Source organism: Notolepis coatsorum (assembly GCF_963971535.1).
Source record: "Notolepis coatsorum genome assembly, chromosome: 2".
NCBI lineage: Eukaryota > Metazoa > Chordata > Actinopteri > Aulopiformes > Paralepididae > Notolepis > Notolepis coatsorum.
The window spans coordinates 2214400-2233871 of record NC_140166.1 but is presented as its reverse complement, the minus strand read 5'-3'; the positions used below and the strand labels follow the sequence as shown (position 1 = coordinate 2233871).

At 45.7% G+C, this 19472-nt stretch overlaps 1 protein-coding gene across 3 annotated transcripts in view; it reads left to right on the top strand.

The window, feature by feature from the left end:
* The window catches only part of rusc2 (RUN and SH3 domain containing 2), a 179207-nt gene that overhangs the window by 98939 nt on the left and 60796 nt on the right, over positions 1-19472 (top strand). For all 3 annotated transcript variants that reach the window (XM_084308871.1, XM_084308870.1, XM_084308869.1), the window contains exon 2: positions 605-2518. In XM_084308871.1, coding sequence (XP_084164997.1) covers positions 833-2518 — 1686 coding nt within the window. In that variant the 5' untranslated portion in view covers positions 605-832. The remainder of the gene's footprint in view (positions 1-604; positions 2519-19472) is intronic.

The window sequence follows — 19472 nt, the reverse complement described above, 5'->3', positions numbered from 1 at the left end:
GAGCTGCTAGCCTAGTTTAGCACAAGGACTGGAAGCAGTAGAGAGCCGCTAGCCTAGCATAGCACAAGGACTGGAAGCTAGCCTAGCTAGCTGCTCCCTACAACAACTCCAAAACTGACGCACAGGCATGCAATTGTGACATGATGTGACATCAAGCTGATATAGCTGTATCGATAAATAGTTATAACCTTCATATCTTCACATTTCTCCTGGTCTGCAACCAATATGAGCATTCGAATTCAACAGTAACTTTGTGAGTGTGTGCATGCTTGTGTGTACGTGTGTACATGATGCTGAGTCATGCAGCACTGTGTGAGGAAGAGACATAACTTAGTTAAATTTAGCTCGATAGCACCCCTATATTTACCTGAACCTGAACTACTGCTGTAGTGATGTCGGTTGATATAGGTTAATCTATTCTTATTCTGTCTTCGCCGTGAGCACTGGGTGTGGCTGTATGTTCTGTAGCTATTATTATTTCCTGTTTCACTAATGTTGTTTCTCTCTCTCTCTTTCTGTCTCTCTCTCTCTCTCTCTCTCTCTCTCTCTCTCTCTCTCTCTCTCTCTCTCTCTCTCTCTCTCTCTCTCTCTCTCTCTCTACCAGATGTATCACTCTGATCATGGCGTAGATTTCCCCAACCTCTCCTACCATATCCCAGGAGGCCTTGCAGCCCTGGGCCTGACTGACGGCATCTGAAGACAATCAACCTCTTCACCTCTACCCTCTCCTTTTCCCCCTCTCTCCCATCCCTCTCTCCCTCCTTCCCTTTACCCACACTGCATCCTCCATCATCCCTAACCCCTCCACCTCACTGATCCCACCCCCTGGACCATGGACAGCCCCCCGAAGCTGTCCGGAGAGACCCTGATCGTGCATCACATCCCGCTGGTCCACTGCCAGGTGTCGGGGGGCCGACATGGCGGCTGTGGGGGCTCCCTGAAGAGGAGCAACCCCTTCAGCCAGCCAGAGAACCTGGGCTTGAGCCGGACCACCTCCCTCCCCGAGAGAGACGTCGTCCAGAGAGAGACGTTGCTCTACAGCAGCCTGATCCAGACCTCCAGCGGCTCCTTGTGCTTCCGCCCCGGAGGGAGAGGAAGGAGAGAGGGCAGAGGAGGCGGGAAAGGAGGTAGCACGGCCAGCGACGACTCGTCGTTCACCTCCAGCAATTCGGAGGAGCACCCTGCGACGGCTCACACGTTGCCCAGGGTCAAGCCCAGTAACAGAAACCCTCTGCGTCACAATCCCTTCCTGCTCAACACCGAGGATGACGAGGAGGAGGAAGAGGAGGAGGGGGATGGCGACAACCTCAGCGGTTACCTGGAGGACTCCTCCTTCCATCTCCATGGCAACACTAGTTCCGCCCTTGACGATGGCATAGCGCCTTTCCACCTGCATGACCTGGGCTTCACTCCCGAGCCCTTCCTGTTGCACGGCACTCTGGGAAAGCCGTGGGGATCAGTGGGAGTGGGTAGCGGGGAGTCCCTCAGGGGCATGTCCTCAGATCTCTCCTCCCACCTGGAGGACCTAGACCTGCTGGGATTGGACAGCCAGCATCGGCACGGCAGCAGTGGCTCCAACATGTCCATGGACTGCGGAGAGCATGACTGGGGCGACGAGGACGAGGAAGAGGACCACCCCATGAGGTGTGGGCGGAGCAGCAAGACCGGCTCCTCCTCCTCCGGTTCCTCGGCCCAGCGCTGCTCCTGCTGCGGCCTCTCCCAGAACTACTCCCAGAACTACTCCCAGAACTACTCCCAGCACTTCCCAGAAGCCTTTCCGGAGCCCTTCTCGGAATGCCAACAGGGCTACGGCAGCGACTCGTCCTGCAACAGCTCAGACGGCGTACTGGTCAACTTCAGCGCCATCTACAACAAGATGAACAACGGCGTCCCGGACAAGCCCTCGGTTCCTGTGCCCACCAACCTCAACAGTTCCACAGACCACTCCTGCACCTCCTCCATGTCCGAGCCACTGGGAGGAGGCCAGCGGGAGTCGACCGGGGGTGCTTTCTATCTGGACCTCCACACGTCCCCTACCGAGCCTCCCCAGGTACAGCAGCAGGCCTCCTGCCTCGGGAACACCTTGCCTATCCTCCGCGAATCGCACCCTTCCACCTCGTCCACCTGCTCCTGCTCTGCCGAACACCAGGGGCTGCTCGACCTGGACTCCAACTGCAACTCCTACCACCCACCGCATTCGGGCTCCGGCGGCGACCTCACTTCCTGTCTGCAGAGCCAGGCGCGTCTGGTGGTGGCCACCCAAAACTACTACAAGCTGGTGACCTGCGACCTCTCGTCCCAGTCGTCCCCGAGTCCTGTGGGCTCCTCCGTCACCAGCTGCTCCGACGAGCACAGCAAGGGCAGCCCCACCCCGACGCAGCCCAGTGAGTACTACCTGTTCAGACAGCAGCCAGGGGGGGAGGAGGGGGTGGAGGAAGAGGAGGAAGAGGTGGAGGAGGAGGATGAGGAAGAAGAGGAAGAGGAGGGGGAGGAGGAGGAGGATGGAGAGTCATCTAGGGTAAGTGGAAATCTACAGGTCTGCTTATATTATGTTTTTTTTTTTATCCACTTTTTCCCCTCTATTTCTATTTTTCTCCCATCCCAATTCCACTGTGCCAATTCTTCCCTCCCCTGTCTTGAACGTTGCTCGCATATGCCCCCCACTGGCCGGTTGTAGGGAGGATAGAAGCCTTGCATCACGTGTCCCCTCCGATACACGAGGAGGCAGCCTGTCACATCTTTTCACCTGCCAGCGCGGACTCTCATTGGCGAGGTGTAACGTGTGGGAGGCTCACACTACCCTCACCATCTCTTGTCTCTGCTGTGCAGGCGTCCCCAACCGACCTGTAAGAGTCGCTGTCCACAACGTCCAGATTACCACCCATCAACTTCCACCCGCTAACTCTGCCAATTGAGTTAGTATGACGACTGGCCCAAGCCGGAGGCGACGCCGACAGCCGGAGTCGAACCCGGTGTCTCGAGCGCAATGTCCGCTGCGCCACCCAGCCACCATCTGCTTATATTATGTTGTAATTATAATATAATTAACATGCTGGCAGACTACCGAAGGATACTATAACATGTTATTACATGGCGTTTTCACATTCGGCGAAATGCTTGCTTGTGATTGGTCAATAGCGCGCGTCAGAGGTCAGTTATCAGACAATAATGACCGCTGTGGGACAATAATGACCGCTGTGCGCAGCTGTTCGCAATCAAGCCCACAATAATGACCGCTGTGCGCAGCTGTTCGCAATCAAGCCCACTGACATCAGTGCAAACTGCCGGCTGCCGGGGAAGCTGCTGGGGGGCGGAGCGACGAGCACTCAGCGGAGCCAGAACCAGTGTTACTGTTGCGAGTCGATGTAAAATGAATTAGGTATATTGTTAGTAAGTTAGCCATGTAATAAGCGGGATAATGTATAGCTATACTCGATCATTGTCGCAAAATAATTGACCTTCACTAACGTTTAAAACACCTCGCCGAGGCGGCTCGGTATTTTAAACTCTGTGTCGGTCAATTATTTTGCGACAATGACCTCGTAGCTATACATTATCCCTTACATAATATATTAATATCATTCTGTAGTCTGCCAGTATTCTTTCCACTTCATACTTTTGTTAAAAATCTACCTTTTGAGATTCACTTTCAGCATCAGGATTATGCGTAGATACGTTACACGTTATGTAAGAAGAATCAACGTAATTTGTAGTTAATTTCTTCAATAATAGCTAAAGAACACCAGTAGTTACTGTAATAATGACAAAGTATGTGTGTGATCAAGTTCTCTTTTTTAGGCCTGTTGAGGCAGCTGGGGATTTTCTCAAGGGGATATTTTTGTGGAGATTATGTCCCCAATTTAGTGCACATTCCACAAGTGGTTGTGTCTGGTATTAGCATGTACAGAGCTCTATTTAGAGAAGGGGGATCAGAGTCACTGTCTGGGCTCATCTGACCTGTCCCATGTGTGGAGATTATTTTAGCCATTATGTAAAGCTCTATGATATCAGATGGTATTGATGCCACTGTGTCAAAGAGATTCAGCACAGGGCTCTGAGGCCCAGACGGGCCCCAAGCATTGCTTTTTGAAGTCCTAGAATGAGAGATAATAACACATATACTGTATATACTGTATAACAATTGTAGTTTTATATATAAAAAAATAAATGCTATATACATATATATGTTTTGGGAAGATGACAAAATGTTATGTGATGCCTTAATATTTTTGAAAATTAGAGGTAGAGTACGGTGTAAATATTTACACCATAAGTGTCTATACTGCATTAATCACTATAGAGTAAGGTTTCACAAGATGGCGGATATCTAATTTCGGATCAAAGAGATTAAAGATCTAGAGGGTGTTTTCTATCCACACCAGTGGCGGCTGCTGACCAAATTTCTTGGTGAAGCACAAAATTATTATATTATATTATATATTAAATTATATTTTTTAAACATCCCCAACGCTGCAACACCCCCATTCCTCCCAGGTGTCAGGCTCCTCATTCGCTTCCATTCATTTTGGGGACCATGTTTAAATATCATACTTCTGAAGTATAAACAAACTATACTGCTGTGACGATTTCCATAAAACAGACCATTCTGAGTCAATGGTACAGCAAAACTGTACATTGGAATATTGGTAAACATATCGGTCAATCCCATTGTCCCGTGGGATTATGCCCCCCCCCCTCCCCGCGGCGATATTAATATTTGATTAGAAACGCAAGCAAGGCTTGCCGCGTCTCATGTGGTCCTTGGGGGCTACCTTATTATTCAACACGCAAGGCCACAGCGGGCCAATGACTTCTGAAGTATAAACAAACTATACTGCTGTGACGATTTCAATAAAACAGACCATTCTGAGTCAATGGTACAGCAAAACTGTACATTGGAATATTGGTAAACATATCGGTCAATCCCATTGTCCCGTGGGATTATGCCCCCCCCCCCCCCCCCCCCTCCCCGCAGCGATATTAATATTTTATTAGAAACGCAAGCAAGGCTTGCCGCGACTCATGTGGTCCTTGGGGGCTACCTTATTATTACACACGCAAGGCCACAGCGGTCCAATTAATTCATAATCACTGTAAAATATATATATATATTTTTAAATGCACTCACCACACAACAGCCAAAGCAGTGACCGATCTCATCTTCCATTGAATATTGCAGCTTCCTTCCTTAGAACACTGACGCCAGTCGAGCTGCCGCTGCGCAGGTACGCACTGGCATTGCCAGGCATTCTCTGATTGGAGTTCAAGGCTGTCAATCATTCAATCCCCGTTCGTGAATGGCAAGAGCTTAGATGCACGGACCGGGCTTAGATGACGTTAATAGCCTATTTTGATTGGCTATTATATTCATCAAGGTCAGCCCGTGCAGGGAAAGTTGCACCAGAGTGATTGACAGCTAGCCATTACTGCTGCAGGCCTGATCAGAGAGCTCAGAGCTGTCACTTTTGACAATTTTTGAAGAAAAAAAAATTCACTGGCATTTTTTGTACAGAGGAAAACATTTCTAATAAAAATTATAATAATAATAATAATTAAAAAAATAATATATATATGTAAATTAATAATAATTATGAATTATGAGTGAATTTGTGTTTCACGTGTTGTCATGGAATAACCTCCACTGATCCACACAGTAGACCTGATACTCATAATTAGACTGCTGTTAGAGACACATTCACAAACCTCCATCTCCGTTTTCTACCCAGAAGACAACACTGCTTCTTCTTCATTTGAGATTTACTGGCGGTTGGAAAACTGAACTTTGTGCATTGCTGCCGTTTAGTGGAAAAAGTGATGGCAACCAGTAACCTCATTACAGAACAGAATAGAGCCTCTAGGTGGCGGTATACATTAGGGGTGGGGGAAATCGATACGTAGTAGTATCGCGATACTTTGCGTGGCGATACTGTATCGATACAGGGACGCCAAGTATCGATATTTAATTATTCATACATTTTTTTTTTTTTTTTTGTATAAGGAAGTTGCATTGTTCATTTCAATACCTGTAATAGTACAGTAGTCCACACACACATGTGCATATGACTGTAATACAAACAGTTCAGTTTGTCAGGTACATGCAACACAGATTACAGTGTTTACATCTGTCTGCTTGAGAAAATACCATGTTCTCGAGCCCAGCTCTCCGCATTGCTATCAGCTTGGCTGGTCGTTCATACTAATACAATTGGCAGTATTAGGGGGTGTGAAGCTGATGGGTGGGGATCGGACGTTGTGGACAGCGACTCCTACAGGTCGGTTGGTGCGCCTGCGCAGCAGAATCAGGAAGCGACGGGGGCGGCATGCCCTCCAAACGCAGACCCCCGACGCTGAGAGATCGCGCTGTGCAGGTGAAAAGATGCGACGGCTGCTTCCTCGAGTACCGGAGGGGACACGTGATGTAAGGCTTAGTCCACATTGCATCCGGCTTGTGGGAGGCATGGCCTAACAACGTTTGAGACAGGGGAGGGTAGAATTGGACGATATGAAATTGGGATGGGAGAAAAATAGAAAATGGGAGAAAAAGTAGATACAAAAAATATATATACCATGTTCTGCAATAAAAATTATTGAAGTCAGATGAACAGACTGAACTTTATTTTATTAGATAAAACATGTTGACAAAGTTTTACTTTGCAGTTGAAAAAAGGTAATATAAAAAAAAGAAAAAAAAAGGTATCGTGATACTATCGTATCGTGACGCAAGTATCGCGATAGTATCGTATCGTGAGGTCCAGGGAACAAAATAAGCACCCGCCAAGTAGGGCTGGGCGATATAACGATAAATATCGCGATATATTTTAATAATCGATATCGAATATCGAAATTAAAAAAAAATCCAATTTTTTTTTTTTTTTTTTTTTTTTTTTTTTATACCTGCAACAGGGCAGTTTTAAAACCAGAGACAGTGGACAGACTTGTCTTTCTTGCCTGCAACTTAAAGTAATGGCTTTGCTTGTCCAAATGACAATACTGACCAAATTCAGATTTCTTTTTCTCTTGTCCATTTATTTTGTTTGCTTTCTAATTTAAAATACATTTTGAAACCGTCTGTACACAGTAGGCTATGTGTGCTAGCAGAACTAGACTCCAGTCACGAGTCACAGTGCACATGTGTGGTGGTTTGTCCACCAAAAAAGCGCCAAAAGATCGAAAATAAACTAGCAGAGCCAGAACTGTTCAACTCCTCTGGAGCCACAGCCAGCAGAGAAGCCGGTTTACTTTCGCTTTTAAACCAGCTGCAGCCTGAGAACTGGAGTGTGAGGGGATGTAACACTAAAGATGGCGGCAATGACAAAGAATTGCTGCAAAATAAACATACACATGTTGTTAAAAAAAAAAAAAAAAAATATTTTTAATTTTTTTTATACTTATAACAATTAGATAATTATCGATATCGAGAAATAAAATAAAATTATCATATCGTTATCGCGATATGATTTTTTTCCATATCGCCCAGCCCTACCGCCAAGCGCCAAATGCGTGTAGATTTAAAGGAAAACTCCAACATTTGGGGAAATTAGCTTATTTAACATCTTCCCTGGAGTTAGACAAGAAGATACCTTTTTTGTCTCTGTGCATGCATTAGGCTTAGGGAACAGCCGCTCCGTTAGCGTAGCTTAGCTTCATCACTGGAAGTGGGGGGGGCAATAGCCTGACGTTCCCTACAGGGTCTTACAGTCACCAAATACACTCCAAATACAACTCCAAAACGTTCCTGTAAACATGTTGTGACCTGTGTATTCACCACGTGGAGAAATAAAAAATAATTGAATTCGACAATTACGTTTTCTAAGCAGATATACTCGGAACAATGTTTCGCCTAAGCACTCGTCTCTGGGCGCAGTGATTTCAGTGCTACTTTTTTTTTTTTTATCCACTTTTTCTCCCATTTTTCTATATTTTCTCCCATCCCAATTTTCGTATCATCCAATTCAACCCTCCCCTGTCACGAACGCTGTTTCTTGCCTCCCACAAGCCGGCTGCAATGTGGACTAAGTCATACATAGCACAAGTCCCCTCCGGTACTTGAGGTAACAGCAGTCGCATCTTTTCACCTGCGCAGCTCGATCTCTCAGTGGCGAGGAGTAACGCGTGGGAGGCTCACACTGCCCCCGACACTTCCCGATTCCACTGCGCAGGCACACCAACCGACCTGTAGGAGTCGCTGTCCACAACGCCCGATCCCCACCCATCAGTTTCCCACCCCCTAATTACCCATCAGTTTCCCACCCCCTAATTACAACTAACTTTAGGTTAGTTGTAACGTTAGTTTAGGTTCGTGTTAACGTTAGATAATGTACAAAATAAACGTTTTCCGCTGCTATAGACGTCGCTCTTTTATTTTGAAAACCCCCAGAAGGAAGTCATTATATTTGCTTTAGCGACCGTCCGGGTCTGTGTTAGCTCCGGTTAGCTTCGTGAAGTAGTTAGTAGTATATTATCAATACCAGCCATTGGATTACTGTTTTCTAAATTGGGGAGGCTTTTAATCGTCAAGGTAAGAGGATTTTAAGTCATGGTATCCATAAACTTCAATTGGTTCGGATCATTTGAATGAAATGAGAATGTAAACAAACACAGCGTCACGTTAGAAAGTAGCACTGAAATCACTGCGCCCAGAGACGAGTGCTTAGGCAAAAAATAGTTCCGAGTATATCTGCTTAGAAAACGTAATTGTCGAATTCAATTATTTTTTATTTCTCCACGTGGTGAATACACAGGTCACAACATGTTTACAGGAAAGTTTTGGAGTTGTATTTGGAGTGTATTTGGTGACTGTAAGACCCTGTAGGGAACGTCAGGCTATTGCCCCCCCCACTTCCAGTGATGAAGCTAAGCTACGCTAACGGAGCGGCTGTTCCCTAAGCCTAATGCATGCACAGAGACAAAAAAAATTATGTATCTTCTTGTCTAACTCCAGGGAAGATGTTAAATAAGCTAATTTCCCAAAATGTTGGAGTTTTCCTTTAAGGTTTGGCGAGTAAAAATGAGAGGTCTGCCCGCCACCTGGCGTGTAGTTCATATCGATACTCTTATTTTGAAAATCCTGTGCGGGTCTCATTTCCGCCCCAAGCGCAGCTCCAGTCATAATATCTGTGGCTCCGTCAGCTAACAACATTCGGCTCATACTCTTATTTTGAAAAACCCCGTAGCAACTCTGCGCGTCATATCCGCCCAGTCCGTGCTTCTGCTCCATTAAAGCCGAGCAGAGCAGCGCTACACAGCATGCAACCATAGAGCAGACTATTTGATTCCTTAAGGGCTCGAAGTTGCCTAGGTTTTGGTCATATGCTCCCGAAATGCTCCCGCTGTTTGACTGCTTCTATGTGCAGTGAAAACTACTATGCTTTGCAACCTAGTTATTCATTTAATTCGGGGCAAACTAGCGTTAGCTCCGCGTTATCCGCGCGGAGCTAACGCTGCTCCGCATAAACACAGAGAGCGAGAGACAGAGAACAGCAGGCTGAATAGAAGAGGGTGGGGGCTAGCGGGGGAGGAGCCGTCTGTGTGTGTGGTGTGTGCACGCTGACAGAGGAAAGACAGAGGAATAACGACCAGTTGAATGCAACTACAGTTCAATATAGATACAATTTCTTTAAGATATTGAACTGTAGTTGCATTGAACAGGTCGTTATTCAATAGATTAAATTAGTTTAAGAATAAAAAAAAATTCAAATAAATAAATAAATAAATTAGTTTAAGAGAATCTCAAATACATTATTTAAAGACGATGAAGTCACTAGTCGGGACTCAGGACAGGAGTATATTATAGTAAACTGAGGATTACTGAGGATGGACAGATGATGTTGATATTCAAATATAAAAAAGTTTCGAGAGGAGTGGAAGTTTGAAGACAGACTAGACTACAATATGATGCAGGGGTGTTGAGTTGAAACAGTGTGTGTGTGTGTCCCGAGTGTTTCAATAAATTATTTGCATTTAAAACTATTAACGCTGACTCATTCCTTCAGTCCACTCAAAATGATGCTAATATTCCTTATATGGATTCCAGTGGAGGCTGCTGAATTTTTAGGTGAAGCACAAATTATTATATTATATTATATATTAAATTATATTTTTAAAACATCCCCCACTGTGTGTCAGTGGTCAGTGGACACAGATGAAAACATATTAACATTAGGTGACAGCGCACCTGACCAGATGAAATCATATTAGGTGACAGCGCACCTGACCAGATGAAATCATATTAGGTGACAGCGCACCTGACCAGATGAAATCATATTAGGTGACAGCGCACCTGACCAGATCAAAACATATTAGGTGACAGCGCACCTGACCAGATCAAAACATATTAGGTGAAGGTGACAAGGAAGCCACAGACTCATACCCCCCCGACACTCAACTAACCGCCTCGGACAGTCCTTCATACCAGTGGCCATCAGGCTCCACAACAGTGGGCAGCAACTGCTGCCAGACATCGACCTAGAACTAATACGAACCCAAGTAGGACAATAACACTACCTTATGCATACTGCACCTTATGTGGATACTGTGATACTGTGAATAATGAATAATGTATATTTCAGTTAGTTAGATAGTAAATTATAACACTACCTTATGCATACTGCACCTTATGTGACACTGTGAAAATATATTTCAGTTAGTTAGATAGTAAATTATATTGACCTATTTGTTTACACTGCTTGTGTTGTTTTCACTACTTGTACCCCCCCCCCCCCTTCCCCCATGCTGCTATGATGCCTGAATTTCCCCAAGGGGATCATAAAGGAATATCTTATCTTATCTTAAAAGGAAAGATGGAATTCCCTACCTGGGTTCCATCCTATAGAGGCAAATCATTCCTGTGACAAAATGGGATCCAATGTAATAAAACTAAGTCAACCAACGAACTAGATTCCTGTACCGGATCTCCTCTCTGGTAAACAAGAATACATTGAAGACTCTAACAGGAGCACTCATTCAAGGGTACTACGACTATGCTTGCACCTCATGGTACCAAAGCACCTCAAAGGCACTAAAAACAAGATTACAAACATCACAAAACAAACTGGTCAGACTACTGCTTGACCTTACTCCTAAAACCCACCTCACCCCTGCCCACTTTGACAACCTAGGATGGCTTAGAGTAGACGACAGAGTACAGCAACTTGCAATGGGCCTGGTCTACAAGATACACTACACCACTAAGATACCCATGTGCATGTCGAAATACTTCCCAAAGGTCAGTGAATACCACGACCACAACACCAGAGGGAGTTCCACAAATCATGTTCAACCCAGATAAAATAATTTAAAAAGTAAAAAAAAAAAAAAAAAAAAATTTAATAAAAAAAAATAGTCATAACTTAGAAATGAGATTGCATAGGTCTATGAATTGATATCGCGATTCTGTTTTGATTAATTGCCCAGCCCTACAGTGTGTACAGTAAGTTAGCTTGGTGATTATCATTGTGATGTAGGCTAAGCTGGCTAGCTACTGTTAGCATACAAGCTTTTACAAACACTAGCCTACTTACTTTTTCATCCACAACGTTTTTTCTGATCCAGATGCATAAGTCCACTTCTTCATGTTGCTCAGTTGCTGGTTTATACTTCGGTCCTAATGTTGGCGCAAAGTTTAATTTAGCCTGACTTGACTTGTTATAGCTGTACAGCTTACTTCTACTAAACAACAACTAAACTACCAGTGTTGTGCTAGTTACTGAAAAATAGTAACTCAGTTACTTTACTAGTTACTTCATTTCAAAGTAACTTCGTTACTGTACTAGTTACTTACACCCAAAAGTAATGAGTTACTGTGAAAAGTAACTATTTAGTTATTTAAAAAAAAATAAAATAAAAAAAATTGCTCAAGTCCCATGCCCCATATACTCAAAATCGGTTGATCAACTTGACAGTTTCCATTCACATCACCGAACTCTGCTAAGCAATGTGGTCTAGAGCGTTTCATTATATATTCCCTCCCCGCTGTATGTATATTTCTCTCCCACCCACCCACCCCCTCCTAATGTACAGTCCCCTCCCCATCATATGTATATACTCTGTCAGGATCTAGGGGTAACAGTACTGTATATTTGAATACCGCTTATGTCACAAATGTATCAGTACTAAATACCTATATGTCCCTATGCCATAAATGTCATGTATGTTGTGTATGTCATAAATGTCTATATGAATTGAAAATGGGGGACCCTGATGGAAACAAGACAAACGTCTTTCTCAGGTCTGCATCCCCTTAACAATTGTATGTATTGAGCCGTACTGTATTGTACCCATTCTGCAATCTGTTAAATAAAGTTTTCATTCATTCATTCATTCATCCATTCATTAATTCATTCATAACCATCTTGCAGCGTTGTTATCAAAGCATTGCAACGTTAGAATAGTTAGGATATCAATTGTGCATGAAAGGACTATATTTATATTGTTTGATTAGTATTATGAGATTCCTTCTTCTTGAGTTTCAGTGAACACATTGCACTCACCGTCACCAGTCTGCGGTGGTCGAGATGTAACGTTAGTCCAGTTGACTCCAGCAGCCCTTCAAACATGTTCTTTATCTCGTTTCCATGTTGTATATTAATTATCTCTCCAAGTAGTTGCTAAATGGTTTGTTAGTTCGTTATTATTACTGCGTTCTTATTATGTAGATTCATAGCGAGTGTCCTCTTGTTGTTTACTGTAGAGAGCGCCTATTTCTTTCAGAACGTCAGTGGCCAATCAGAAGTGCGAAACCAGAATGAGGCTACGGAAAGAAATAATAATAATAATAATACTTCGTTTTATATAGCGCCTTTCAGTCTACAGTAAACAAAACAAACGCAGGCGAAATAAGGACGCTCGCTATGAATCTACATAAAAAGAACGCAGTAACGAACTAACAAACCATTCAGTAACGTAAGTAGCGTTACTGAATTTCAAAAGTAATGCGTTAGAGTACTAGTTGCGGCAAAAAGTAACTTCGTTTCTGTAACGCGTTACTTTGTAACGCGTTAGTCCCAACACTGTAAACTACTACCTTGCTCTTTCAAACAGTCAAAATGGGTCCATCTGCAGGGTCGGAGGTTAGGTTTAGCTCTGGCCAATCTCAAGTTTCTCAAGTTTCTTTATTAGTTGTCATACAGAAGTACAGAATACTTGGATACAAAATGCTTCTTTCTGTTACATTTTGTATAAAAGTATTCTGTACTTCTGTATGACAACTAATAAAGAAACTTGAGAAACTTGAGATTGGCCAGAGCTAAACCTAACCTGCAGATGGACCCGTTTTGACTTTGCAATGCAGCAATCTCTGATTGGATTTGCAAGGCTGCCAATCATATTCAACCTCCATGTATTGGATGGCAAGGGCTGTCAATCATTCAATCCTCCATTCAATGGCAAGAGTTTAACTGCACAGACCGTGCTTAGACGAAGTTAATAGCCTATTTCGATTGGCTGTTATTTATTATTTATATAACATTGGGTCACACCTGTGAAGTTTTCTTCACGAATAATTACTGCAGTCATTACTGCAGTGCAGGCCTGCTCAGAGCTGTCAATTTTGGCCATTTTTTTTAAAAGAAAAAATTCACTGGAATTTTTTTTACAGAGGAACACTTTTCTAATAAAAAAATATAAAATAATAATAATTAAAAAAATATTTTTTTTTATATATATATATAAATAAAATAAATGTATATATATATGTAAATTAATAATAATTATGAATTATGAGTGAATTTGTGTTTCACGTGTTGTCATAGAGAAACCTCCACTGATGGATTCTTACCTATCTCGATGTGATTTATCTAGAGATATCTACAGCAAGAATTTTAGGTATCAGTGAAACTAACATTGCAATTTGGTTAGAAGTGGTGGAGAGAATAAAAGCTAGCATATGAATTGTAGTTCCTGGTTAGAAACGAATGAAAATGGATGGATTATCCAAGTGGGGGTCCGGGGGGGTAGAGCGAGCAAGAGCATATGTGTAACTGAGGGGTACAATTCCCTGACTGTATTGATAAGTATGGTATCATTAAACCACTACCGCTTTATGTACTTTAATTACTGGCCATACAGTACACGATATATGAATATGATGAACACTTCCCACAATGAAATCGGTTCCAGTCAAAGGTATTAATCAAGTATTTAATGGAGCAAAAGGTACATAGGATACTTTACATTATTCTTTGAATGCACTTGTAAGGCAAAGGAGTATGCGTAGGCAAATCAATAACGAATGTCCATTCTCTGGTTACGCAGGAGGTAATTATACAACCTGAATCTGAGGGAATTATATCTATGGTGCACTAGTAATATAGCGGAAGATACTGGAAGGGGTTCCCACTGGTTGTAAGCCAGCAAGGGGGTAGAAGATCTGTCGGTAGTAGGACGTCTGGTCAACGATGACTAGGGAGACTTCAGGTACAGAAGCCGGTGCAGTAGTCTCTTGATCCACAGACGAATACAGCTTGGTTCTCTTGTAGACTGTAGCTCTACAGTGAAGAAAGCTAGGCGGCCTCAGGCTCTCTGAGCGCCGACTCGACTTGACTCCTCTCGGGGTAAATCCAACACGTGCAGGCGTCGGCGATTATCCGCTCCATAAATCATAGGACCAAAGCAAATATATTCCAGCCGCAAAGGCTATGCAGTCGTCGGGTAGATTAATCCAGTGTACATGTCCATACGGTTCTCGCCTAGGTCTCCTCGGGTGAAGGCGCCATGCGGTCGGCCCAGCCTGGATAAGAACTCTAGCTAATACGAGAAAGCGTTGGAGATGCTGGTCACTATAGAATTCTAACCGCACGATACACTATACACAAATAGACTATTAAAGACTCAATAGAAATATGTCGCACTCGACGGTATAGTGCCAAACTCTGACAATTCAGTTACTAATTTGCACGCGGTCTCGATGCTCTTATTCTGAGGCCAAACAGGCCATACTTCACCGCACGTTGTATCGTGGGTGAGGCTTCAACTTATCGGTAACATGCTAAGTGCACGAAGGGTACGGAGGTAAGGGGCTAAGGGTCTTCTACATTCACCTGCGCCGTATTTATACGCACGGTGCACAAATAGTGCCACTCTCATTTCTGTCGCCGTATCTCTGGGCAGGGCCGGGGCAAGTACAGACATGTCGTGTCGGTGACTTTGAACTTGGCTCCGGGGGCCGGTCCCTGGCGCCGGTGGACCGCTGTCCAATAGGAGAATGAACTATTATGGTCTGGGCTAAAAGGGATATTCCGTGTATATGTACAAGGAATATACAGGGGATATCAAACGATATACAAATACTATGCAATATATATCAATAAATAAATATATATATTCGGTTTAATCTGATCCTTCGTAACAATATGTATGTATTGTATTGGACTGCAAGTATTAGGTATATATATCCCGTAAACTACATTTATATTGATTTGAAATGTACAATCCTGTGATTTACTTAGGATATGTACTGTTAATGCTTGTGTGTCTAAATTTATGTTATGTTTAAAAAAAGAATAAAAAAAATAGAAATAAAAAATAAATTCAAATAAATAAATTAGTTTAAGAGAATCTCAAATACATTATTTAAAGACGATGAAGTCACTAGTCGGGACTCAGGACAGGAGTATATTATAGTAAACTGAGGATTACTGAGGATGGACAGATAATGTTGATATTCAAATATAAAAAAGTTTCGAGAGGAGTGGAAGTTTGAAGACAGACTAGACTACAATATGATGCAGGGGTGTTGAGTTGAAACAGTTTGTGTGTGTGTGTCCCGAGTGTTTCAATAAATTATTTGCATTTAAAACTATTAACGCTGACTCTGTGAGGTTTTGCCCGCTGCTCACTACCTTTTCTCTGTCTTCTTTAAGCCTACTGTTAGGAATTCCCTATTCTCTGTCTAATTCCCTATTCTCTGTCTTCTTTAAGCCTACTGTTAGGAATTCCCTACTCACTCTCTCTAGCCCCCACCCTCTCGTTCCTTACCCTTAGTGGCCACACCTGTTTGATATTCTATTATCTCTCGCACCTGTGGTGGCAGGCTAATTAGTCCCCCTGTGGGCTTTAAATACCAGGGCGCTTCCCCTCGTTTTGGCGTGGGGTCGTGTTGTATACTTGCCGAGTCATATTCTCTAGACATCTAGACTCTTTCGGGAGATCCTCTGTCTGCCTATGCTGTTCCATTCTCCGGCGTCGAGATGTTTGCTCCAGCCTTCGCCAGCTGTCGCCGTTGCCTGTGGGGGAGACTGGTCTGCGCTCCCTGTACTTCCACGGGAGGCACCCCAGCGTTCCACTGCAGACCCCCGCGCAGCTGTTCGTCCTGACGCACATCCAGACCAGCGCAGACGCTCTCCAGTCCTCAGCGCGCAACGCGCATCTTCCAAGGACGCTCGAGCTTGGCACGCTCTCCAGACCAGCGCGCAACGCGCATCTTCCAAGAACCCTCGAGCTTGGCACGCTCTCCAGACCAGCGCGCAGCCGCGCATCTCCTAGACCTTCGAGCTTGGCACGCTCCTCCAGACCAGCTCGCAGCCGCGCATCTCCTAGACCTTCGAGCTTGGCACGCTCCTCCAGACCAGCTCGCAGCCGCGCATCTCCTAGACCTTCGAGCTTGGTACGCTCCTCCAGACCAGCGCGCAGCCGCGCATCTCCTAGACCTTCGAGCTTGGCACGCTCCTCCGTACCAGCGCACTGACGCGCATCTTCCAGACCTTCGTGCTTGGCACACTCCTCCTCGCAGACGCACCCCGAGGCGTCTCTCTGTTCCGACGCGCACACCAAGGTGTGGCGCGCACTCTGTTCCTCGGCTCCGACAGCGGCTACCCGGTGGACGACATCCTCGCCACCGCCACTGTTCCAGTTCTCTGTTCCGACGCGCACACCAAGGTGTGGCGCGCCACTCTGTTCCTCGGCTCCGACAGTGGCTACCCGGTGGACGACATCCTCGCCACCGCCACTGTTCCAGCTCCCTGTTCCGACGCGCACACCAAGGTGTGGCGCGCACTCTGTTCCTCGGTTCCGACAGTGGCTACCCGGTGGACGACATCCTCGCCACCGCCACTGTTCCTGCTCCCTGTTCCGACGCGCACACCAAGGTGTGGCGCGCACTCTGTTCCTCGGCTCCGACAGCGGCTACCCGGTGGACGATGCCCTCGTCACCGCCACTGTTCCAGCACTCTGTTCCTCGGCTCCGACAGCGGCTACCCGGTGGACGATGCCCTCGTCACCGCCGTTGTTCCAGCGCTCTGTTCCTCGGCTCGGACAGCCAGCCACCCGGTGGCGATGCCCTCGCCCCGTTGCTGTCCCCGTACCATTACGCACACGCCTGGGTGAGTTTTGATTGTGATGTCACTCACCCAGCGTAGTGTCCTTGCCCCCGTTCCCGTTGCTGTCCCCGTACCATTACGCACACGCCTGGGTGAGTTTTGATTGTGATGTCACTCACCCAGCGTAGTGTCCTTGCCCCCGTTCCCGTTGCTGTCCCCGTACCATTACGCACACGCCTGGGTGAGTTTTGATTGTGATGTCACTCACCCAGCGTAGTGTCCTTGCCCCCGTTCCCGCTGCTGTTCCTGTACCTTTACGCATACGCCTGGGTGAGTTTTGATTGTGATGTCACTCTCCCAGCGTATTGCCTCTGTTAGTTTGTTTGGACATTTCATCTCCCAGCGTATTGCCTCTGTTAGTTTGTTTGGACATTTCATCTCCCAGCGTAATGCCTCTGTTTTTGGTTCTCACTTAGAATAGTATTTTTGGACTTTACATCTCCCCCTGTGTGTTTGTCACACGAAGATATTATTACTTTGTTCACTTTGTTATTTGGACTGTTCTGCACCTGCTCTGCTTTTTCCCTTTTGTGCATTAACTATCTCCTCTGTCCTGCAGAGCGGCCCAGATGATTTCCACCAGTCCTCCCAGTTCCTCCCTGTTTCCCAGCCCGCCTCCGCGGGCCTCAGTCCCCTCTGTTCCCTAGTTCTCCCCTTCTAGTTCCACCTAGTTCCTGGTCCCAAGTTCTCCCCTTCTAGTTCCACCTAGTTCCTGTTCCCTAGTTCTCCCCTTTTCTAGTTCCACCTAGTTCCTGTTCCCTAGTTCCCCCCTTCTAGTTCCACCTAGTTCCTGGTCCCAAGTTCTCCCCTTCTAGTTCCTCCTAGTTCCTGTTCCCTAGTTCTCCCCTTTCTAGTTCCACCTAGTTCCTGGTCCCAAGTTCTCCCCTTCTAGTTCCACCTAGTTCCTTGTCCCTAGTTCCCCTAGTCCCCGTTTCTCCTGTTCCCTAGCTCTCCTAGTCCCTAGTCCTCTCTCCCTAGTTCTCCTTGTCCCTGGTTTACCTAGTCTCTAGTTCCTCTGTCCCAAGGCGTTCCCTTAACCTTCCCTTAGGCGTTCCCTTACTTTCCCTTAGTGTTCCCTTTTCCTGCCCGCCTCTTAAAGGCACTTTTTCCTTCCCCTCATATTATATTCCTGTATTTGTGATTCTCCCTTAAAGGGACAGTGCCCTTTTCCCTGTATTTCCCTGTTGTTCAATAAATATCTGTTTCTTGGCAAACCATCATACCTGTCTTGTGTTGTGCGATTGGGGTCGGTTACAAACCATAACAGTACGACCCCACCAAGTCTACGACCCCAGCCAGCACAGACTGTGTATGTTGAGTTTGCCTTTTTTTTTCTTGTCCCCTCTAGCTCCCCTGTTAGCCCTGTTAGCTTCCCTGTTAGCCCAGTTTAGCTTCCTTGTTAGTCCTGTTTAGCTCCCTTGTTAGCCTGTTACTCCCCTGTTTAGCCCAGTTTAGCTTCCCTGTTTAGCTTGTTAGTCTCCCCGGTTAGCTCCCCTGTTTGCTTCCCGTTTTGCCCTATTTGACCCCCCTGTAGCTAGCCATGCCCTGGCAGCTAACCCAGTTTCCCTCTGCATGGCCCCGGTCTGCTAGCTTGGCCCCGGCTGTTAGCACAGCCTCTATGTTAATGCAGCCTTGCAGCTGGCATAGGCCCTGTAGCTAGCCAGGCCCAAGCAGCTAACCCGGTCCCTCTGCATGGCCTCCACTTTTTTGTGTAGTTCTCCCACTGCTAGGACTGCCCTTCAGCTAGCAAGGTCAGTATTCCCACAGCTAGGACTGTCCTTCCAGCTAGCTTGTTCTCTCATGCTGGTCCAGCCCTGTCTGCCAGCCTAGCTCCGGCAGCTAGCGCAGCCTCTATGTTGATGTAGCAGTACAGCTAGCATAGGCCCTGTAGCTATCAGTGCCCTGGCAGCTACCCTTTCCCTCTGCTAGCCTGACTCCGGCAGCTTGCGCAGCCTCTATGTTGATGTAGCAGTACAGCTAGCATAGGCCCTGTAGCTATCTGTGCCCTGGCAGCAACCTTCCCTCTGCTAGCCCTTTCCCGGTGCTTCCATGGTTACCCCTTAGCTACCCTGCTTGCCCCTCAGTTCCCCTAAACCAGTTCTCTAGACCAGTTCTCTTGCCCAGTTCGCTAGACTAGTTCTCTAGACCCAGTTCCTCTAG